Source organism: Engraulis encrasicolus, chromosome 6 (genome assembly GCF_034702125.1).
Source record: "Engraulis encrasicolus isolate BLACKSEA-1 chromosome 6, IST_EnEncr_1.0, whole genome shotgun sequence".
Lineage (NCBI taxonomy): Eukaryota > Metazoa > Chordata > Actinopteri > Clupeiformes > Engraulidae > Engraulis > Engraulis encrasicolus.
Genome location: NC_085862.1, coordinates 28,938,976 through 28,963,494, shown reverse-complemented (window position 1 = coordinate 28,963,494; position 24,519 = coordinate 28,938,976). Strand labels below are relative to the sequence as shown.

The following is a 24,519-nucleotide window of genomic DNA, read 5'->3' as shown; positions in this document are numbered from 1 at the left end:
TGCAGTATCCCAGTGCATAATGTTCAGTCAGTGGGAGGAGACTCCAAGGGGTTGTGGAGTGATGCTTGACACTCTCTGACATCCATGCAACCCATTTGATACTCGCCAACATCAAGTGGAGGTATGAGGGCTGTTCTTAAAGCTGTCACACAAGCTGTCATTTTGGGCCTTGTGCAAAACCAATGCAGTGTCTCAGTAAGACTTGAGATGTAAAGGAATTGCGAATGTGGCTCTTTTTCGTCTTGTGTTCCTAAACCCTCATGGCAAACAGAGCCGTAAATTAACACCCTCCAACAGGCCAAATGCTTGGGAAAAGAAAGCTTACTAGCCACTTTGACCCATTAGTGAGTGTGTGTTTGGCGGATAAGATTGACATCTACCAGTCATTTTGGCTGGTGATGAAAAAAGTTAATTTTGAGTCCTGCTGGCAACAAAGGGGGTAAGCCCTTTTTACCTGTACTGTATTTTGCCTTTGGTGTGTTTGTAAGACCTATGCATGAGAAGCTGTGCTATCTTCTAAATCTCCCAAGAGTGTCTGTCTCTGCCCACCCTAACTGCTTTCTGTTGTGTCTCAGTTCCACTTTCTCTCTCTTTCCCTTTCTCAAATTATCTACCTATTTCATCATAACATGAGTGTCCCTGCTAGGTTTGCCTTTTCAAGTAGAGACAAACTCTATTTTCTCTCTCTCTCTCTCTCTCTCTCTCTCTCTCTCTCTCTCTCTCTCTCTCTCTCTCTCTCTCTCTCTCTCTCTCTCTCTCTCTCTCTCTCTCTCTCTCTCTCTCTCTCTCTGGTGTTGTGGTTTCCTATGTGAGTCAAACTGTAGTTTCTCTCTCTCTGGTGTTGTGGTTTCCTATATGAGTTCCTATATGAGTCAAACTCTATTCTCTCTCTCTCTCTCTCTCTCTCTCTCTCTCTCTCTCTCTCTCTCTCTCTCTCTCTCTCTCTCTCTCTCTCTCTCTCTCTCTCTCTCTCCCCCCCTGATGTTATGGTCCACAGTACCTTCTTCTTCATGATGCTGGTGTCTCCCTTCATCTTGAGGTTGGCCTCGCGCTCCTGGATGAGGTAGCGCTCGTAGCGGAGGCGTATGTCCTGGATCTCGCGGTCGCCGTCCTCCTCCATTTGCTTCCGGAACTCCTCAAACTCCCTCTGCTGCACGCGCGCCTCCTCCTGACTCTGGAGCAGAGAAGAAGATGAGAGGAGGGAGAGAGGAAAGAGAACTCTGGTTGCAGCATACACACGTACGTAGCATCGTAGCAGGTGAATTCAGCAATGGTTTTTAACAAGTGGCTTCCACAACAGGAGACTTTGGCAGAATTCGGCAGAATTTGTGTGTGCCGTTGTACTGAAAACTCTTAAGGTACCTTTAAAAAGACCTTTACAGTAAGCAGTAGTTAACCCCTTAGCGCAGAGCCTATGTTATAAAATTGCTGTCACCAAAATTGTAATGGCTCTCTGTACCATCATAGCAATGTTGTTTTGATGTAGTTGAGTATTTTCAGCAAATAGTGAGTAGGTCCGTCGACGACAAATACAAATAAGCCTGCTCTCATGCAGAACCTCATGAGTATGAGTATACAAGGACTGTACAAGGACAGATATAAATACAAGTGCAGAGCAGTGTGGTGCCCTGTGCTTCTGATGGGGGCCAGTGTAGTGCATGTATGGATTTCCGGTTGCCTGCCGTACCTGGTCCAGGTGCAGCTGCTTCTCCATGGCCTTGCCCTCGTAGTGGAGGGTGAGCCCCTGCAGCGCCTCAGACTTCTCCTGCTCCATCACCTTCAGCTTCTGCTCGTAGGTCACCTGCATGTGCTGGAACTTCGCCTGCAGCTCCTCAAAGTTCTCGTACTCCAGCAGCAGCTTCTGACTACTGGACGACTCTGTAAGAGGAGAGGAGAGGAGAGGTGAGGTGAGGAGAGGAGAGGAGTGGAGGGGAGAGGAGAGGAGGGGAGGAGAAGGGAGGAGAGAAGAGGAGAGGAGAGGAGAGGAGAGGAGAGGAGAGGGGAGGAGAGGAGAGGAGTGGAGGGGAGAGGAGAGGAGAGGAGAGAAGAGGTGAAGAGTGGAGAGGAGAGGAGATGTCAGGAGATGCCAGGAGATGACAGGAGATGACAGGAGATGAGAGAATAGGAGGAGAGGAGAGGAGAGGAGAGGAGAGGAGAGGAGAGGAGAAGAGAGGAGAGGAGAGGAGAGGAGAGGAGAGGAGAGGAGAAGAGATGAGAGGAGAGGAGATGAGATGAGAGGAGAGGAGAGGAGAGGAGAGGAGAGGAGAGGAGAGGAGAGGAGAAGAGAGGAGAAGAGATGAGATGAGATGAGCGAATGAGATAATATAAGAAGAGCAGAGAGGAGAGAGGAGGTGAGGTGAGGGGAGGAGAGGGGATGTTCTCCATGTTGCTACATGGAGAACATGTTGCTTGACAAGATAAAAAGAGATGCCTCACCCAGGTCCTGGATGGCTTTGTTGTGCTTCTCCAGGACCTCAGCCAGCACCTCCTGATGCTTGGTCTCCTGCCAAATCTTCTCTGTTTTCAGGATCTGCAGCACAGGAGACACAGGACCCATCTCTGGCAACTACTGTGTAAAGCACTTGGTTCCCAAGCTGTCTTTCTGCTGGGACCCCTCTTTGGATCTACAAATATTTTTGCAAATCCTATGTAGGATGACGTAATTTGTGCGGTGCACGTAGCATGTATGTCTCAAAATCTACACCGTAATGAAAAAATGCTGTTCAAATAAACTCGCTGTGAGACTGTTTTTCATCACGGAATGCCAGCAGTTGATACAAATCTGAATACGGTATGTAAAGCGATGTTTTCAAATGAAAAGTTTCCCACGACACTCCCTCGGACCGCGCTGTCAGAAGTTGCATGTGGGGTTTTCTGACAGCGGACCGTGGAAGTGGTAACGAGAGCAATCGTTCACTCACTAATGACTTGCATAAGCATCGGCTGACTCAGGACCGTGATTAATTCAACGTTTAATCCTACCTGGAGCCCCTTTAATGTGAGTTTTCCCTTCCCTTCCCTTCCGACCTCCCTGCAGGACCATCACAACCTTGCTAGGGGTCCCGGCCCCAAGTTTGGGAACCACAGGTGTACAGTACGCCCTTAGCAGTTTACTTGAGGTACTGAAGAAGAAAAAGTAAGATTACCTTTTGAAACTTCAATAAAAAAACACAATCATCCTCAATTATTTATCACTATTTGAGTACTATGACACATTGCACTTTCAAACAGCTGGCATCACGTAACTGCTTGCAGATCAGTATATTCACAGTGTACAGTATACTGCAGTTGTCTCCAATTATTTCCTCCCAAGGGCCAAATTATGTTGCGCAAATGGGGGCGAGGGCCAAACAAATCTCCCGACCATATGGCCACAGATAGCACACATGCTCCTCGTTTCTCATGCCGAGGGGTTTTAGGAGAAATATTGTATGCTATGAACTGGTGGTGGGGGAAAAAATAATTCCTATCGTCTGCTGACCTGGTTGTTAGTCTTGAGAGATTCGATCTGCTGGCTGTAGTTCTCGGAGAGCTCCTTGATCATCTCGTTGCTGTTCATGTCCTTCAGGCGGAGCTGGTACTCGTTCTCCATCTTCAGCTCCTCCACGCGAGTCCGCAGCTCCAGCATGATGAGGTTCTGCAGAGCAGAGGGCAACATCATGTAGAAGTTATAACCAGAGATGTCCAGAGTGCATTATGAGGATACTAAAAACTACTGACATGTGTTGTGGTGCAGTGTATCAAGCTCCCCAACATATGAGCTTGCATGCCCATAGGGACCCGGGTTCGAGTCCGGTTTGGGCCATTTCTCTCCCACCCTCTTGTTGTCATACTGTTGACTGTCCTATCAGCAATAAAGTCTTTTGTTCAAAAAGTGCTCAACTCCAAACTGTTTTTTTACAAGGTCTTCAGGTGCGAGCGAACCGATTTGTAATTTTTTGTTGTTGTAGAAAAGCCAGAATCTCGAGTGTGATTCTTGCCTTTTATTTTAGTGGGTTAGCATGATAGGCAGATATTTTGGCCTAAACCTTCTTCAGCGTCTTCAGAATCACACTATCAGCAATTCAGACACAAAAAGCCCTTCAAAAAAATACTAATACCACACAGACCCTCCTTTCTCTGTCTCTTCCCATTCCACTTGTCTTTGAACACCTTCCTCCTCCTCCTCCTCCCTTTCTCCTTTACCTTCTCCTCCAGGTCCCCACCTCCTCCTCCCCTTCTCTTCCAGGTCCCCATCTCCTCCTCCCCTTTCTCCTTTTCATTTACCTTCTCCTCCATGTCCCCTCCTCCTCCTCCCCTCTTCTCCTTTACCTTCTCCTCCATGTCCCCTCCTCCTCCTCCCCTCTTCTCCTTTACCTTCTCCTCCAGGTCCCTACCTCCCTCCTCCTCCTCCCCTTCTCCTCCAGGTCCCCTCCTCCTCCTCCCCTTTCTCCTTCTCCTTTACCTTCTCCTCCAGGTCCCCACCTCCTCCTCCCCTTTCTCCTTCTCCTTTACCTTCTCCTCCAGGTCCCCACCTCCTCCTCCCCTTCTCCTTTACCTTCTCCTCCAGGTCGGACTTGGTGATGAGGATCTCCTCGGCGTAGCACACCTCCGCATCTCTCTTCAGGCCACGGCCCTCCTTATCGATCAGCTTCCAGGTGATGACGCAGCCGTCCTCCGCCACTGTCAGTAGGTACTTGTCATCAAACGTTATCACCATCTGGTCAGACCGACGTGAAAAGAAATACTTTTTTATTTTGATAGGCAGCATATACTTTTTTTTGCACCACATTAATGTAAAACACTCCAGCAACAGTAACGAGCTGTGTGTATTAACATAACGAACAGCTTGTGGATGGGTGGTAAAACTTTCCACTCGAGGCAATTTTTGTTCTTATGTAACCTGTATGTGAGTCTAATTGCGTCTAGAAAGTGCAGTGTTCCGTACAGAAGAAAATGTATATACTTACTTGATAATGAGCTACATTTCTTGTTTTCAACAATGTGGTTGAGGCACGTGTGGAAATGAATGTTGTTGGTTAAAATGAAACTATAATGTAATATGATGTTTGCGTGCATCAGACAGTTTACTGTAAAACTTTTGATAGTCCAATAGGGCTTTCAACCAACCCAAATCAAGTAAACAATAATCGAAACAAAACTCATTCAACATATTCAAATGCAAATGAGTTTAAAAACACTGCACTTCTTAAGCACAGCTCTGTCTCTGTGAATGAAATGCTTCCACTTATAAATATATACAGATCGTGCCTTTGACATTTTGTGTTATTCCACATTCGTGTGCATGGTTATTGTGGTGACAAACCTTGGTGACAGCAGAGGCGTGCGCCTGGTATTCAATCCATTCCTTCTGTAGCGACAGCGGGTACTTGATGGCGCGCACCGTCCCCGTGGACGTTCCAGCAAAGAGCACTTTCCCAGAACGGGACATGACCACGCTGGTGTAAGTCACGTCTTCCGCATTCACCTCCCGCAAGATCTGTCAGGCGGAGAAGGACACACGGCAATGTCAGCCCAGCCACACAGGATGCTCACTGCCATCCTCCTCCTCCTCCTCCCCATCATCATCCCCATCACCATCATCGCCGCTGCTCATTCACACACACCTCAGCTGTCAGCTAGTGCCAGGACTTTATTGAGCACTCTGGGCCCAGTTATGTGGGCAGAATATTGATGGCAGTTTTATAAAGGTTTCCGCTCCAGAGCCAGCTGCTCCAACACCTGGAAGTCAATTGATGCTCAAAATATATAGCAGGTGGTACGGTGGACGGGGAAAAATGAACGGAAAGAAAGAAAAATGACTTTTATAAAGCCATATAGTATATGAGAAGACTAAAAAAAGCGTCATATATATCAACCCAGGCCACAAAAAGAAAACACACTGCTTCATAGACTTTTGATACTTTGATACCGTCCATGAGTGCCAACAACAACAAAAAAAAGAAAAAAAAAAGAGAAGACAATTTCGGACGGCTCCGTCAAGCTCTGTCAGCCAAACTTATTGAAAACACGTCTTGGGAGAGCGCGGGCTGCATTACTTCTCAAGAGCTGTCAGGGTGACGAGGCGAGCCTCTGATAGCTGCCCGGACATTTTTCACGGGCTGTCCAACCCTAGTGAGAGGAGACTGATGGATTTATATGTGGTCTGGTCTAAGCACACACAGACACACACTGATTTATGACCAGATCTCACTCCACATTGTAGTAGTATATCTTTCTGTTAGATTTATTTTCTTTTATGTTGCTAGCGCACACGATAATAACACACAAACACACTTGTCCATACCATGTGTTCTGCCTATTGTATTTATTATTACTGTTTGCATATCATTTCCGTGCATTTCTTTTCTTTATGCATTTCAATATTTTTCTTGATAAATAAAAAAGAGATATGTACACGGCTATCACATCAGCCTCTTGTAAAGACTGTTCAGTCCCATTAAAGGGGTATGCCACTATTTTGGGGCTTAATACAGTTAACATGGTTGGCTGGGGTTTATAAAGGTGGTAAAGTGTCTTGTTTTGCAAGTTAGGCGTTGTCTTGCTTTAAGGGACACTGTGTGAGATTTTTAGTTGTTTATTTCCAGAATTCATGCTGCCCATTCACTAATGTTACCTTTTTCATGAATACTTACCACCACCATCAAATTCTAAGTATTCATTATGACTGGGAAAATTGCACCTTTCATACATGAAAAGGGGGATCTTCTCCATGGTCTGCCATTTTGAATTTCCAAAAATAGCCATTTTTAGCTGCAAAAATGACTCTACTTGGACCATACTAGAAAATATTTGTAGGGCTGCACGATTGTGGAAAAAATGATAATCACGATTATTTGGGTCAAAATTGTAATCACGATTATTAATCACTTTCTGTTTTTTTTTTTACAAATTAAAAAAGGCTGTGCGCTGTATAGTGTCTGAGTAAGTCAGACCCGTAAAATGAGTAAAATTAAACATGAGCAATGAAACACCACATAGAGGTTGTGGTGTGAGTACCATAGGCCCTGTACTGGACATGTGTTTCACCTGACTGTCCGGGATCTCCTTTGAGATCTGGCATTGGAGATGCCCCATAGGTTGCTGATAGGAATTTGTATACTATGCTAAATAGCAAAATAGCATGGGATCTTTCATTAAAGCACTGACACAGCTGTGACATGGCTGACCTCTGCAGCCACGCACGATGAACTCCTTGAAGGTGCGGATGTCGTGTGTTGTGGTGCAGTGGTGGGGGCCGGGGACCCTGGGGGGCCATGCAGGGGTGCAATAGGGGGGTGCGGCAGGTTGACGGGAAAAGTATAGCACAATTAAGTGAATAATTTGATAAACTGAATAACTAACATACAACAAAATAAACCAAAAACAAGCCAAGCAATATTCTCAACAGCATTATATACAAGTATGTGATCTAATAGCATCTCTGAACATTACTACTATTATCGTTATTATTTTATATATCCTAGTGGGGAACTGCCTCAGCGACCTGGTTATGTCAGGGGGGCCTTGACTGGAATCAACTGGTAGTATATGGGGGGCCTTGTCATGGTAAAGTTTGGGAACTCCTGTTGTGGTGGGACATGTGTTTCTTTTTTTGTCGGAGGAAACCAACACACACCAGAGGTTTCAAGGTGCAGGTAGCAGGTGCTAGTTCACTTCAGAGGGGAAAATATCGCACACTCCTGCCCATCATGCTAAATTTTATTTACGGAAACAACGTTTTGGCCAGTGCGGCCTTTATCAAGTGTTTACAAGTAAAAACTTGAGAAAGGACACACTGGCCAAAACGTTTTTGTAAATAAAATTCAGCATGATGGATAAGAGTGTGTGGTATTTTCCCCTCTGAAGGAACATGTGTTTTCACCTGACTGTCTGTGATCTCCTTGAGGGTGAAGTCGGTGCCCACGGCGAAGATGTTCCTGCTGTCGGGCGAGAGGGTGACGCCCGTGTAGGCGCAGGACTTGAGCACGCTCTCAGCCTCACGCTTGCCCGTCAGCGTGTTCCACTCGTACACCGCCCCCTCCATGCCACACGTCACCAGCCGGCTGTCGTCGCCGCTCCACGCGATCGAACGCACCTGCAGGGACACCGCAGGGACACACACACACACACACACACGCACACACACACACACACACACACACACACACACACACACACACACACACACACACACACACACACACACACACACACACACACACACACACACACACACACAGGGTGGGGTTGAGATGGGATGGTTTTTAATGGTGTGCAACAGGGAGCCTCAGGACCCCCTATTCACCAGTGCCATGTCACTGTCCTTCTTTCCTACTGGGAATTGACATGGGCTATAGGTGAATGGGGGTTGTCCTGTATTCCATCAGTACAGTATGTAAACATAGAGTAACAGAGCAACTGGATATGGCTTCCTGCTGGGCATATCTTGCACCATGCTCTTAAATAGAAACCAAAGGTGAGTTTCTTATTCGAACGGACACAGAGTAAGAAGAACATGCTCAAAATACTACTTAGATGTTAATTTAGTATGAGAAAATATCTGAAGGAGGACACAGTTAGTTTGTCATATGGGCAGGCTTAAAAAAACATTTGCTGTACATTTGTAAACCTGTTATCATTGTTTTCATGGCTCTGTGTGTGTGTTTTCAGCTGATGGATTTAAAAGAACCTCACATGGGCCATTCCGTGTTGTGTGAGTCATAAAAAATCCCTCAATCTCTCTCGTTTCGCAATCCAGCGCTCATGAGACCGTGGCAATGTCAAAAGACTGTTATACAGTTTAAACCAAGTGCGCATTCACTATGGGGCTATGTTTGCCTTGCCAAAAAATAAAGCAAAAAAAATCTAGTTTTACTGCACAAATCAATCAAGCAATTTAGTTAGCTTGTGAGGCTAATCCAAAAGCACATTATTTGCTGGGCTGTGGAGACAAGATCAATTGTATCGTCAATGGGTTTTTAATTTCCAAACAAGGCTGTGTTAAGCCAGCAAAGCTCAAAGCTTAAGACAAATCATTTGTTTCCCTTTTGCAAGCACTTTCAGCCTTCAAAACCATTCATCTGTTTTTGTTTGTTTTGGGGTTTTTTCCCGAGACACAAACTTCTTGTGTTGTGTTTGTGTTACTTTCTGTCTTAGTTTTCAAACGGGAAGGTTTTGTTTCATTCCACACAAACAATTGTTGCTGTTGGAACACCTGTCAAGTCTCATCTCTGGTTGTTTCCGTCCTCAATCACTGGATGTTGTTTGAGGTGTTAAAAAAAAGAAAACAAGTCTTGATTGAGTTCAATCAAGTGTGTCTCTGATGGGATGAGAGGGATGGGGCTACCGGTAGCAATCCAATCAGCCCAGTGTTAAACCCATTCCCACCTCAGGCAACCCACGATGAAGGACATTTCGAAGTTTAATTTACTGTCTTTTAGTTTCAGATTTAGCATCATAAAGGCAATGTTGCCGTGCTAGCACATATTAAATTATTTCTGCCCTTACAATTACTATGTGCAAAAAAACGTCTTGTTTTTTTGGTAACACTGTATTTTAGGTATACATCTATTAGCACTAATACATACAATGTTAATACCTGCATAAGTAACTTGTAAGGCATGTACTAAGCAAACGCTAAGGCCTACTAGGTCCTTACTAAGGTTAAATTGGTAATAAATCCCTTATTGTGCATGAACAAGACATTTGCGAATACATGCCTAACAAATGTTTGATTTTGCTTTGTACATGCCTTATAAGTTACTTATACAGGCACATTGTATGTATTAGTGCTAATAGATGTATCCCTAAAATAAAGTGTTACCGTTTTTTTTAACCTGTGTAAAAAAAATAGAAAAAGCCCGCACTGAACGGCGACACATGAAATGCATTATTTGTATGTCCTATTCTTAAGATTTTCACAAAAGTGTTTCTAGTCGCAAAGTTTTTCTCTCACTTCTACATCTCGGAATCATCAATTATCTATCAGTCCTTCCATCCATCCATCCTTCCATCCATCCATCCATCCATCCATCCATCCATCCATCCATCCATCCATCCATCCATCCATCCATCCATCCATCCATCCATCCATCCATCCATTCATCCATCCATCCATCCATCCATCCATCAATCCACCCAACAATCAATCTGTCAATAAATGGGAAAAAAAACCCACAAGCAATGTCTTCACTGCAAGGGAGACTAACCCCCTGGCCTTACCTTGCCATTGTGGCCCTTCAAGTTGAGTGTGTTGTCAAATGTAGTGGTGGAGTAGATGTGGATGACATTGCCATTGACAGCAGCAAACATGTGTCCGCCATTGCTAAAAGCACACTGTAGGGACGAAGAAAGCAAAGCATGATGATAGAATAATAGCATCAGGAAGACTGAGAGAGAGAGAGAGCGAGAGAGATTAAGTAGAAAAACACGATAAACAACAACATGTTTTAATAGTGAAGCCTTAAGGTTAACCTTCATTTTAAGGGTTCACTATTACAGTTAATCTACCACATTAGGTACAGTGTAATAACCATGAGTATGTAATAATACGTAATACCAACATGTGTACCAACACGTTACTTACATCATGTATTTGTGTGAAAAATGCTGACTAAGTTTGGGTTTTTTTAGACTTAAAGGTATACTACATAAAATAGCATGGGACCTTTCACTACGGCACTGCAATGAGTGACAGACATGTAACATGGCTGACCTCTCTGCAGCCGCGCACGGTGAACTCCTTGAAGGTGCGGATGTCGTCGATGAGGAGGTTCATGAGGCGCAGCTTGCTGGAGAAGCCAACCAGCACATAGAGGCCAGAGGGGTGCAGCGCGATGCTGAAGGCCTCCTCCTGGAACTCCTTATACAGCTCCAGAGTGCTGCGGAGAGAGGGAGGGAGAGAGAGAGACAGAGAGAGAGACAGATAGAGAGAGAATGAGAGAGAGAGAATTTGAATTTCAAAACACCTTTATTACAAATTCTTGTAATACAGAAGCACAAAAAGTGCCATGGAGTAACAATCACAAAAAAACAAAAGTTACATAGGTAAATACATCTTACATATCAGTCAGGTGCCGATACATGTGTAAAAAGCAATTCATCGTTCCTAACAGAGCACACAGCACCATTATGACACCAGGTTTGTTCAAAAACCTCCACATCGTTCATTAGAGAGAGAGAGAGAGAGAGAGAGAGAGAGAGAGAGAGAGAGAGAGAGAGAGAGAGAGAGAGAGAGAGAGAGAGAGGGTCTTGGCATCAGAAGGTTGCCGGTTCAAATACCATTCAATCCATTCAAGTCCCTTGACCAAGGCATCTAACTTCACATTGCTTAACCCATTAAGACTTAACAGGTCATTTTTATTTAAGGTAAATAAAGATAGATTCTGCAGCCTAAAAGGTTGAACAGTCGTAGCCCCTTAATGCACGCCGTACCTCCAGTGGCACGCTGTAATAGTCATTGAAATGTAACTATCATAGCACTACAATACTATGACACAACACAGGCCCTTTAGTAATGCACCACGACTTGGTCATTACCATACTGGTAACAACAAATTCATAAAGGCGCGTCTTAAGGGGTTAATCCGTTAAGGAACTGTAATCAATACCCTGTACCTAAGTAGCTGTCAGTTGCTTTGTTTACAACGCATCAGCTAAGTGCAATGGAAAGGTGAGGAGACACTTTAAAATTACACTTGCACTGTTGTGTATTGTCTTGTGTTGTTTCTTTCATGTCAGTTCAAAGTTTATTTTCACAAGTGTACGTATTTATTAGGAATGCAAAAAATGTGTATGATGCACGTTTGCCAGAACGTGTTGAACCATCTCCTTACTTGGTCTCAAAGTTCCATATGCGTACGGACTGGTCCAGGGAGCAGGTGGCCATGATGGGTTTGCGCATGCAGATGGACAGGCCTGTGATGCTCTCCGAATGGAAGGGGTGCGACAGGTGTTCGAAGTGAGCCTGCTCGCCCTGTCACAACACAGTCACATGGCCAATTAGCAGACAGCATGGATGAAGGACAGTTATGTAAGTGTTAAAGGTGCACAGTGTAGGATGGTGGCCAGAGTAGGTATTGCAACTATGCTGCGCATTGAAACTGTGTTACCTATTGCAACATTTGACCTTACAGTATATGAATATTTACTAAATAGCAAACTAATATCTACTAGTATGGCCAAAGTAAAGTAACTTCTGTTGCTACAAATGTCTATTTCTGGACTTTCAAAAATGGCAGGCATGGAGAAAAACCCCTTTTCATATGAAAAGTGCAATTCCCAGTAATACTTAGAATTTGATGGTGGTGGTTAGTATTCGTGAAAAAGGGAACATTTGGGAATGGGCAGCGTGTATTCCGGAAATAAACTGCTAAAAAATATCACACAGTGCACCTTTAAACTTATTGTTTAGACTTAATTGGGATTTTCACATTTTTCCAACTGGAATGGTGTCCAGCGTCTGTACTACAGCATTTTAAAGTTTTGAAAGCATTTCATTTAATAAACAATGTGACCTTTATTAATCCAATGAGCTCTTCACTTCTCTTATCAAATTTGCTTTCATCCGTAGTATGTCCCTGGCACTACACTCTCTAAATGATCAAGTCAAACTGCTTCCTCACATCTCTGTGACCTCCACCCTTGTGATGTGATGTGAGGCTCAACGGCATGAATTACGTTTTAATTCCATCTTTTGCAAAAAAACCCCAAAAAAAAACATTTCAAAGGCCATTCTCTCATTTTCAGATGATATTTTGAATGTTGTGATGTGGGGCTCAATGGCATAGATTACGTTTTTATTTCATCTTTTGCACACAAAAAACACACACACACAATTCAAAGACCATTCTCTAATCATTTTCAATTGATATATTCAATGGTGGAAAGCCCCCCAAAAGTCTCTCTGTGCTGGTTGACCAGCGAGGAAACTTTATTACTTTCTCCATGGAGACAGGGCAACACAGAGACAAGAGGATGGAAGGACAAGGAAAAAAGACAGGGGAAAGTAGGTTGACTTGTTTTTTAAAAAATAGAGAGAGATGGGGAAGGATTGGGAAATGACCTAGTCAGAATCAAATCGGGGTCCCCAGTGTAATGTTACAGTAAGGCACCTTAGCTCACTAAGGCAAGGCAAGGCAAGTTTATTTGTATAGCGCATTTCATACACAGGTGCAACTCAATGTGCTTCACAAAATTAACAAATGCAAAAAGAAAGGAAACAGGGAAGAAAGAAGGAAATAAATTAGAGTCAAAGAACATTTAAAACATTAAGATAAAACATAAGGTAAACAAATATAAAATAAAATAATAACAATAAAATAAACATAAAAAAATAGGAATGATATATAATTTAAGCTAGGGGAAAGCAACTGAGAACAGCTTTGTCTTGAGTCTAGATTTAAAGCTATCAATAGTGGGTGCATTTTTTACGTCATCTGGAAGCTGGTTCCAAAGCTTTGAAGCATAGAAGCTAAAGGCTGCCTCTCCACACTTTGTTTTGACTTTTGGAATCACCAGCAAATTCTTCTTCGTTGACCTTAGTGACCTGGTTGGTGCATACAGCTGAAACATATCCAGTAGATATGTGGGCCCCATTCTATTTAATGATTTAAACACAAGAAGCATTGCCTTAAAATGCCCTCAATTCTGTAGCTTAATTCTGTAGCCAATGCAGCGATCTTAAAATTGGAAGTAATGTGGTCGAACTTCCTTGTTTTTGTAAGAACCCTTGCTGCTGCATTTTGTACAAGTTGAAGCTGTTTGATGGTCTTTTTTGGGGAGGCCTGTAAAAAGACTGTTACAGTAATCAACCTTACTCGAAATGAAGGCATGTATTAGCTTCCCCAGATCATGTTTAGACATAAGGCCCCTAAATTTAGAGACGTTTTTTATGTGATAAAATGCAGACTTAGTAATAGCTTTCATGTGACTGTTAAAATTTTAGGTCACTGTCAATGAGGACCCCAACATGTTTAACTGTATCCCTTGCTTTCAGTCCCTTCGTTTCAAGGATAGTAGTAATCTTTTGTCTCTCACTAAGCTCATGACACTGCCGTAGTTTGACTTGTACCCGCAGAAGAGGGTATCATTGCTTGCAGGGATGAAAAAGTAGGCCAAGCATGTTCAATTAAGACCGTTCTGCCAGGCATTGAGAGAGACAATGAAGCCTGTGACACCAGTTTTAGTAATCTATTATGCGCTACTTTGACCACAACAGCAAAATTGAATTGATTGATTAAAATCTGACTTGGAGAGGTCATCTGTAGCGGCATGAGAACTGATACCACTGCAATGAGGGGAGGAACAGGCCAAAATCATCAACAGTCCAACGGGCAAATGCCCTGTATGCCTTATGGCCAATCCACTTGTAAAGAGTTACTTGTGCACAATCCCTGGTGCTGAACAAAAGAATTACGTATTTGTGAAAAAAAGGGTTCGGTCGAAACGTCATCATGCTTGCCAATGAATGAATAAAAAGAAAAAATAACTTAAAGAAGAAAAAAAATCCAAAGGAGTGTGCAAACCCTTTTTCCACAAATACTTATGGCCTATCCAGCCATGATTGCTTGGCTGGGAGGCAGGCTGGCAGGTCGTGTCCTCTCCTATCTCCTCTCTCCTCTCTGCGTGGGCGCCACTGACCTTGCTCATCTCGGCGGTGGACAGCGTGAGGCTGTAGAGCTGGTTGTGGTCCGTGCTGGTCACCAGGGTCTCCTCTGTGGGGCTGATGACCAGAGACATGATCTGCTGCTGCTCCGCACGCCCAGGGTCACACCGGCAGGGGTCATGGGGAATCTGGAGCAGGACATACCGGCACACGCACGCACGCACACACGCACGCACGCACACACACGGGCAGACACACACACACACACACACACACACACACACACACACACACACACACACACACACACACACACACACACACACACACACACACACACACACACACACACACACACACACACACACACACACACACACAGACAAAGAGGCACAGTGAAAAAGTGCAGACGTATACTGTATGTGTGTACTGTACACAAACACAAACACAAACACAAACATACACACACATACACTCACACACACACACACACACACACACACACACACACACACACACACACACACACACACACACACACACACACACACACACACACACACACACACACACACACACACACACACACACACACACTATTAAAGATATACATTAAATATATGTATACTAATATGCAAAGGCTCTTCCCACACAGAGCAGCACAACCCCTCTGCAGACACATGTACCAAGCAATACCAACAGAGGGTGCCACAACCTTACACGATAGCATTTAAATGTACAAGACACAGCAACACACCATCCACACCTTAAGAGAATCCTTCAGTATGCTAAACTTACTCAGATCAATTGGTAACACATTACTTTAAAGGTCACATGTTAGCTAATAAAACATGTCTAATTACCAGTGGTGTCAACAATGATCAATTTGGCGATGCAATACAATGCAGGGCATGAACGATCCAATTCAATGTGGCAAGATCCAGAATCGATCTGGCAATTTTTAAGTAAGTTTCAATTACTTCCATGAATATTTTGGGAGCAAATGAATGTTAAATTAAATAAAAGCACTTCAAAGCATTGCAAAACTGATACAGACTGATACAGAAAACAGCCAATAAATTGTTGCTCAGTATCTGACTACTTGTAGTGCCTCATCATGACTGATTAAACATTTGCTTTGCTTTCAGTAGAAATGTAATGCATTGTAATGCATTGTAGAATTGAATCGGATCGGATGGAATCAAATCGCTACCTCCCGAATCGTGATTGAATCGGATCGTGAGGGCAGTGCCAATCCATACCACTGCTAATTACTATCTGGATAAGTGTCCTATAGATTATGAAGCAATATCAAGGTCCTTATTACCATTTTGTCAATAATAAATTGTTTATTGGCAACAAACAAGAAATAAATGCCAAGCAAATAATGGATTTCTCTAACACATGTCTTAAATATTACTTAAAGGAGAAGTCCAGTTTTTTGAACATTAAGGCCATTTTCTGAGTGGTCTGCAATGTTTTAGAGTCCCCCTCGCCGTTTATTTCATGATTCCATGAAAATGGCCTTAATGTTCAAAAAACTGGAGTTCCCCTTTAACACTTATACAGTTAGAATTGTATTAGTGGGTAACATGTGAGCCCTAAAATAAACTGTTTCTGATCAATTAGGCCTAACTACCGGTATGTTTTTCCTACTGTAGGCTATATTGCAGAAAGTAGCTTAGTGATTAGGTGATGAATGCATAGGCCTACTTACAGTAAGTGTTATACGTCGCGTCACAAAAAAATATCCTCTACGTACCCATAACCACTAGAACTTTGACTAAAACTAACTGACCTAACAACACAAAGGGCTTTTACTTTTAAAGAGAAAGAAGTTTACCGCACACTTATTTGACTTCTTGCCTGTTTATTCCGAGCGAACCTGATGACGCACAGAGGCGAAACGCGCTGTTCGCTCTGAATAAATGAGCAAAAAGTAAAATAAGTGTGCAGTAAACTTCCTTCTTTTGAAGTATTGAACACTCCTGCGTTTACCAGAACCTAGAAGCTGTGCACGAATCTTTGAACTGTTACTGTGGCTTTTACTTTTATTTCCCGGGTTTGCCGGTAGCTGTCCTTGTCCTCCGTCCTCTCGTAGAGCAGCACTCTTCCCGGGCCGGCAGCGCATGCAAAGCCTTTGGAGTAGGCTGTGACCACCGTCACCCGCGGCAACTCAGCCTGGTTGTCCTCCCTCTGGTCCTTCTCGCTAACAGACCTACAGAAAAGAACATTAAACACAAACTCAAATTCAAGCAAATTCAAGTTAAAGTCCTTGTTGTCATATGTAGAGTACAATAAACACATCTACTGTATAATATACAGTATGTACTGCATATACTGTGTATATTATGTAGAATGGATTTTTTTCCTTTGCTGTCCATGTGAACTGATCAAGATAACGAAACATATACATTATTTAAAATGTGCTGAAAAAAATATCTGTGGAACTTTGCAAACTTGTCTGGCCTGGAGATATAAGTGCAGGGATGTAAGACTACAGGGAATGAGCTCCATGAGCTTACAGTATGTTCATACATCCACACTGTATTGAACATAGAAGAGACAACAATAGATCACCGAAAGGGCGCATCACCATAATCCAAACTCCTTCATGAAATCATATATGCAGGACAGTATAACAGGTTTGGCCACCTGTGGGTTAATGAATGAATGAATGAATGAATGAATGAATGAATGAATGAATGAATGAATGAATGAAGAGTGAGAGGTAGAGGTATAAATGTATGTTGCCTCCTGTATTGGTGTAGGTATGTACAGTATGTGGGCTGGTGTATGAATGGTGGCACAGCTGGGTAAAAATGAGGGGGTGTTGGTGCAAGCATGGGGTGTGAATAGAGGCAGCAAATATGTTTATGCATGTACTGTACTACTCAGGGCTCTACATTAACTTTTTTCGTCACCAACCAAAATGGCTATTAGATGTTGATAAGTGGCTAGTAGCCTACTGTAAGTTGGACTATTCTACCAACCAAACTGAAATTTCACCAGCATTTGGCTGGTTTGCGGGTGTTCATTTAGAGCGGTGACCACCACAATGGGGCAAATAAAGACTTTCTGAACCTGGGCTGCCCCCCCCCACCTCACTAGTAGCAGCAGGGCCATTGGATAAGTGGCCAGCCCACAGCACCAACCTGCTCCTCCCCGTGCTCCTCCCCGAGGCTGAGGCAGGGCCACTGGGCGCCACGTTGATGTCCCAGCGCAGGTCCCCGAACTCGAAGACCAGCAGGCGTCCCTTCTCCGTGCCGGCGATGATGCGCTCCTCGGAGACCCAGGCGTGGGACAGGATGTTCTGGGTGTCCAGCTTCTGGAAGGCCGTCTGCTTCAGGATGCCCTCGGCGAAGCGGAAGATCTTCAACACGCCGAAGCCGCTCACGCAGATCTGGGCGTTGTCCACAGGGTTGAAGCTGACCTGGAGCAAGATCAGATGTGTTTGTTTGAGAAGGCATGGGATGGGTTTTTGTGATTAATGGCCGAGCATGGATTGTATAATATACCATATACAGGGCCAGATTATGCACAGGCTAGATATGGCTCCAGCCTAGGGGACCCACCTGCCCGGGAGCCTCTGATTGGCCAAAGTGAAATAATTGTGGAATTGTGACAGGATGCAATATTGAAAAAATAATCTGTTGTGTTGAATACAGTTCGTAGACAAGTTATTTCTAGTTCCTAATTATGATGCTGTCTGTAAAAGTGTTGTGCATTCCAGGGGGCCCCACAGCAATACGTAGCCTAGGGGCCCCAGGCCGCCTTAATCTGGCCCTGACTGTATACAAATATAATGAAACACATATATGGTCAACACTGCCCGATTAGTTTTAAGTCCATAGATTTTCATTGCTTTCACTGCCATGACAGACATACGTGATCTAATACTGTATCACACATATTGAAATGAGTTAAAAGTCCTCAACTCATAATGTGCTTTTCAACCACTTCCATAGACTGAAGTGTTGTTTTTTAACAGGTAAGACACACCATCCCCTTGCAATTTCCATGCTAATCTAAATTGACTGCCTTTCCGCTGATTGCCTTCACCACACAATGTTGTTTTGCAGTGGAAATCGTGGCAAAGACAAAGAATTTATTTGCATCTTAGGGTAATAACACTAGGCCGTAAAATTAATAACACAACAAATGCATAATTCCAGCAGGGGCATGAGAAGGTGTTTGTTTTAATGCGGGCGGGGGGGAATCCTAACTGCTCTTACTCATCCGAAAGCCCATAAAAACAATCTGGCAGAGCTTCTGGCCTCAACACAAGAGTAATGGGTAATTCCCTCCCTGGTAAAGAGACACTATTTTGGTACCTTGCATGTGTTATTCTGTTGGATTAATGAGGTTTAGATGTTATTGTCATGCAGCTAAATATGTACACCAATAATAAGGTTTTGTATAGGTGTACGTATGTGAAAAATAAAGTGTCAGGGGGGTCTTGCAGTTGGCACCAAAAAAGTTGAGAAGGCAAAAAACTGTGTTGACTGGATTTTTATTTGTTTTGCATCAGTTTTGATATTTAGGGTCTACATCCCAAGTCCAAAAGGGTCAGCATAAAGGATAAAGAGCATTTACAAAAATATATTTACAAAATGCTATTCATAAAAGCCCTAACAAAAAAATAAATAAAAAAAATAACATCTCACTCAGCTGAAAATGGTGGGCAGGTACATTTAAAACCAGGCTTTCTCCATCTCTGCAGCATTTTCTGTTTGTTAGGCTATTCTCTTCCTCCTCACCTGGTTGATGGGGTTCATGACGGTGGTGGTCTTGACCGTGGCCATGATCTTCTGCCTCTCCCACATCCAGTAGAAGAGGACCCAGTCCGGCCCTCCGGCCTGGGCCACAAAGTACTTGCAGTCGGGGGAGAAGCACATGGACACGAACTCGGAGACGGCGATGTCTCCGGACGTCAGCACCTTCCTCTTGCGGCACTGCTCGTGCTGCAGGTCGTACATGGTGATCATGGCCCGGTCCCCGCGCTCCGACACCGCCAGGTAACGCTTATTGGGACTGATGGCCAGCGCGTACATGCCACGAGACTTCTCCAGACCTGTAGGGGAAAGATGAATGGCAGGGGCAAGATGATATAATATAATATAATATAATAGAATAGAATAGAATAGAATAGAACAGAATAGAATAAAACAGAATATAATAGAATAGAATAGAACAGAATATAATAAAACAGAATAGAATACAATACAATAGAATAGAACAGAACAAGAGCAATCTGAGATAGCAACCTGGCCCCTTTGTCAGTTAATTGTTAGATGCACATAATCTTGTGTGTTTGGTGACACCTGCAGGCGACCCAAAACACTGCGGGCAGACAGTCAGACAGACTCATTTCAAATTCATTTGCAGGACTCAGCAAGACATGGTGATAAAGTAACATTATTTAATCGAAATGCAGGCATACGTGTGTAGATCTGACTGAGGCTTTGATGCTGGTCTACAGTGCCTACTGCCTACAGTGCAAATGCTCATGGAAAAAAAAACAGCCATACATAAATAATTATGTTGATGAAAAGCACTGACAATGAAGTTTGGCTATGTTCATGTTGCAAAGCTGGGTTACCTGGTATGAATCGCTGCCATTTCTGGTCGATGTTGTAGCGTACACAGTTGTTTCCAGAGGGGAAGATGACAGTTTGCTCGTCAAAGAAGCACACATTGTTGGCCACTCCAGTCCGCAGCCCATAGATTTGATGACAATGGGCCACCACTGTGGCCATTGCTGCAGTGAGTCTTGATGTAACTGTCAAAAGAATGGGAGGGAGTGTAAGCACATGATAGAAAGTTGAACCCTCCTGAAACCCATACTCAGAGCTGCAATGCAATGTTGACCATGATATACTGCATTTATTGCAAACACACACACACACACACACACACACACACACATAAACATAGAGAGAGAGAGAGAGAGAGAGAGAGAGAGAGAGAGAGAGAGAGAGAGAGAGAGAGAGAGAGAGGAGAGAGAGAGGAGAGAGAGAGAGAGAGAGAGAGAGAGAGAGAGAGAGAGCGAGAGAGAGAGAGAGAGAGAGAGAGAGACAGACAGACAGACAGAGAGACAGAGACAGAGACACAAAATACTCTTTAAAAAGTTTTTTAAAAGGTGCGTACCTGTGACTACAGTATAAGAAATAACTCACCTTATCAGAGTGAATGAACAGGCTGTAATAAAATGTGATGTTTATATTTGACATGTAAATATATATTTTATACTTCTATAACTTAATACTTAGACAAGAGAAAGGAAGAAATCATCATTTATGAAGGCTGTGATCATTACTGACACATGAAGGTCGAATTAACCAGTTTATACATTATGTTTCCTAATTTACAAGAAGATGTTATAGATCTGAAATTTTATGAACCAAATAATTAAACAAAAAGACTCGATTCAGCTTAATTATTATTTTCCTTGAAATGTAAATGGACATGCAAAATAACCATCTTACCTGATCAGAGGGGAGAACCAACTGGAACAACTTTGTTCATGGACATTCCACTCCCATGGAAGAGCATTGTTGGTTTGGTTACTATGGTCCAAACATCATAATAAAGCTCATCACATCACAATCAATTCACATGGGGGTTTGTTTGTTTGCTGATTTGGCTGTTTGGCTTGTAATAATGGCATAACATGATGTAACAATTATATTTCTACCATGAAAGACTTGATAGACCAAATTAAGTTTAAGATATTTATTGAAACACTGAAGTATACAGTAGTGATTCTCTTTGGCGTAGGCCTCCGCCAGCTTAGAATAATTCAAATGAAGAGGGTGCATATCCTGCCGATGGATAAGGCAGGGGGCGAGAGCCTACCCCCCTTCACAGGACGGTTACCAACTGGTGACGGTGGCTTAAGGTGGTGGCATCCGCAGCAAGTAACAAGAGGACCATCGACCCAGGACAGCGATTGGATAAGAGAATAATTGAGCTGAGTACCGTCTCATCTTCCTGGCAGAACTTATCGCCTTACAGCTTACATTTCCAGGTGCCACTGGGTCCTTGCTGTATAAAAGCTTAGTTTTAACTGGGTTTTAACAGATATTGTAGCCCTATCAGACTTTTCATTTTATAGCCTACCTCAGTGCTGACTACCATCCAAAACATTGCCAATGGGTCATAAAGACAGAGCAAAAAAGAAAGAAAGAAAGAAAGAAAAAAACGTTGAATCTTTCAATCGAAGACCTGCACAACACCCGCTGTCTAAGAAATAACAATTCCATTCTGAGACACATCACACCTTGGCCACAAACTGAAAATCGTTTACAAACAGTTTTTACCTAACAGCCATTCCTTCACTAAATAATGCAACCAAAAACCAAAGCATAGTTTTATAATGGTGTGGATGTGTATGGCTGTCGGTTTGTAAGATTTCCTATTTGTTTGTACTTGGTTGTGTTGTGTAGGTTGGATGATGTAGTTTTTTAATATATTTTGCTTTCCTGAACAAGGACTGCTCTACACTACAAGTTACTCCAGATGACTGTTTGCATACAGTACATAGCGTCACTGTACTTTTAGTTGCTCGTGATTGATACTCTCCAACTCATGCACAATGCGGAACCAATGTGAAAATCTTTTCACATCTAGATGTGCACACCTACAGTTCCAATGGCTTGGAAGGAGAATGAAGAACGAAGATCTTTTATAGTAGTACAGTAAATAAATAGTCCATTGTTATTTGTTCAGACTGCACATGGCACAAGCTTTTCAAAGGTCTCAGAGATGTGACTTGACTTAACTGGCAGGGATAGATTTGCCAGGATGCAGTTATTGAGTTTTGGTACGCAAATTTGCACACAGTTCAGGTCCCTGTAATGCATCATATGGTCAGCCTTTATGACATGCCATTTTGAAATATTGATCATTATGCATGTAGCCTTTTGATAAATCAATATGGCGAATACAGTGACTTAACGAGACACCTGAATTTATCAGAAAGATATTTCTTTCCACTTTGTATTTTTATTTTGCATAAAAAAGAGCAAGAATCCTATCTGTCACAATGTGACATTTAACATGAAAAGGGAAAAGTGACTGCAGACAAAAAAAACATGAATACATGGTTTTCTAACGACACTGTGATCTTTAGTCTAGTTCAGGTGCATCTTTAATGTGACCTTCAGCTCAAGTTCTGAGTCTGTTCTTTGAGGCGCCACGCCGCATCCATGTACTTGGTGATCTCAGAGTTCTGGCGCTGGAAGTTCAGCCTACGGTCACTTCGATCAGAGGAGATCTGAGGGAGGGAATAACGGTGTTGATGAACAAATAAAATAACAAATAATTAAGTAGTAGGCCTAAGTTTTGAGTAGGCCTAGCCTACTAAGTAGGCCTATGATAATATGATCGATTGATTGATTGAATGAATGAATGAATGAATGAATGAATGAATGAATGAATGAATGAATGAATGAATCCAAATGTGTTTTCTATTCACAAGTCAGGCGTGGAAACCAAAGAGAGCAAAGCCATCAGTGATCTAATACCAGGAAGGGCTTTTGCTTTCAATCCAGTGTCTTCCAGTGTTCACTATCACATACGACATTGCATGTAAGTAGCCTAATAGCCACTCATTCCAGAGACTGATTTTGCATATTGCCACTTGACGTGGCTAAAATAATGGTCCTACCAGCGGAGTAGATATCCAGCCAATCTCTTGACTTTCCGTCTTTGGGTGAGTATACTTTTTTGTTGGTTCCAGATGAGCGGCACGAATACTTCTCAGGAATGCAGCTAGAATGTTGCAATAAAGTGGAAAGAAAGTTGCAATATTGTGATCAAGCATTGGGGCATTTGTTACAGTTGCAGTAGGCCTAGCAGCAAAAGTGCAACAAAGTAGCTGGTGCATGTTACTTACGGTCCTCCTCCTCCTCCAGGCTGGTCGCCGCCATCGGCTTGTCAGTCAAAATGTGAACTAATGATCAAAATGTAGAACATTTCAGATTATTGTTGACATTCACCAATATAATACTTGCACATTGTTCTTGAAGAGGTCGTTGGTTTATGACAGATGTAAAAGAATAGCGTAAGAGCCCATTGGTGGAATTCAAGGCAAACTTACATTTCTTGTAGGGATTGATGCTGAACTTTGTGTATAACTTTTGGCATCTGTGCTCTTTCAATATCGTCTCCACGTGGATGGCGTTCTGGTGAACCAAGTCAATTGGGCCCTTCTCCTTCTTATTGTCTGCCATGATAAATCTGGATTGTTTTTAGCCAAAATTGCATCCACACAAATCCACCATCAGCGTTCTTCGTCAGACTTCCGCGCCTTGTTGCCAAGCACCAGTAAACATTCTAAAACCGGATGTTCTACATTCTATCGCAAGAGGGCGCAGTAAGGCTATGAAATAAAAGTCAACATCAAGGAAGCCCTATAACTAGTCGCTGTTACCATAGGGAATACATAAAATCACAGTGTATCTTGATTAATTCGTACGTCCACAGTTATTTTCCTCAATCACAAAATCCACATCTTGGATCAGTGTCACTTGGGACTGTCATTCTCTCCACCCCTTTACCACACCAAGGTCAGAGATTCTAGGTAGGCCTAAGTGCGCTGCAGGGAAACCCAGTCAAAGCAAGAGGTCTAAAACCTTGGTAGTGTTGCTATAAGCCGTACATTCCCACCAGTCTTTTTATGTTGTCAGGATTTGGCAAATAATTGGTCATTATAAACAGTCTTAAAGTCTAGTCAGTTTTATTCAGAGTTGATTTTTTTTCACATGCAATGGGAATTCAAAAGAATTGAAATTACATTTCTGTCTGTCTCAGACTGTCTCTGACAGAGCAGACGTCCTGCCAAATATTTGACAAAATTACTTGTGACATAGTCATGTGTTAACTATGCAAGGTAGTTGAGAAGATTTTTTCTGAATCTTCATGTTTCA

The 24,519-nt window shown here is 42.9% G+C and overlaps 2 protein-coding genes across 2 annotated transcripts in view; both read right to left on the bottom strand.

Moving 5' to 3' along the window:
• Nucleotides 1-20,369, bottom strand: part of LOC134451054 (cilia- and flagella-associated protein 57-like) — a 34,681-nt gene extending 14,312 nt beyond the window's left edge. Inside the window, exons 1-15 of the mRNA XM_063201196.1 lie at nucleotides 20,190-20,369; nucleotides 19,348-19,661; nucleotides 17,743-18,020; nucleotides 16,637-16,805; nucleotides 14,623-14,775; nucleotides 11,817-11,956; nucleotides 10,697-10,862; nucleotides 10,204-10,317; nucleotides 7,865-8,077; nucleotides 5,306-5,479; nucleotides 4,538-4,699; nucleotides 3,482-3,637; nucleotides 2,437-2,530; nucleotides 1,688-1,878; nucleotides 1,001-1,174 (exon numbers count right to left, since the gene is read on the bottom strand). Coding sequence (XP_063057266.1) covers nucleotides 1,001-1,174; nucleotides 1,688-1,878; nucleotides 2,437-2,530; nucleotides 3,482-3,637; nucleotides 4,538-4,699; nucleotides 5,306-5,479; nucleotides 7,865-8,077; nucleotides 10,204-10,317; nucleotides 10,697-10,862; nucleotides 11,817-11,956; nucleotides 14,623-14,775; nucleotides 16,637-16,805; nucleotides 17,743-18,020; nucleotides 19,348-19,661; nucleotides 20,190-20,346 — 2,655 coding nt within the window. The 5' untranslated portion in view covers nucleotides 20,347-20,369. The remainder of the gene's footprint in view (nucleotides 1-1,000; nucleotides 1,175-1,687; nucleotides 1,879-2,436; nucleotides 2,531-3,481; nucleotides 3,638-4,537; nucleotides 4,700-5,305; nucleotides 5,480-7,864; nucleotides 8,078-10,203; nucleotides 10,318-10,696; nucleotides 10,863-11,816; nucleotides 11,957-14,622; nucleotides 14,776-16,636; nucleotides 16,806-17,742; nucleotides 18,021-19,347; nucleotides 19,662-20,189) is intronic.
• A 2,186-nt stretch (nucleotides 20,370-22,555) lies between these two features.
• On the bottom strand, nucleotides 22,556-23,910 carry cfap144 (cilia and flagella associated protein 144). Its single transcript, XM_063200171.1, has 4 exons — nucleotides 23,691-23,910; nucleotides 23,487-23,543; nucleotides 23,259-23,362; nucleotides 22,556-22,865 (listed from the first exon to the last, which is right to left on the bottom strand). Exons 1-4 carry the CDS (start codon nucleotides 23,821-23,823, stop codon nucleotides 22,752-22,754), a joined length of 408 nt encoding a protein of 135 aa, XP_063056241.1. The 5' UTR covers nucleotides 23,824-23,910; the 3' UTR covers nucleotides 22,556-22,751.
• Between the last annotated feature and the right edge of the window lie 609 nt (nucleotides 23,911-24,519).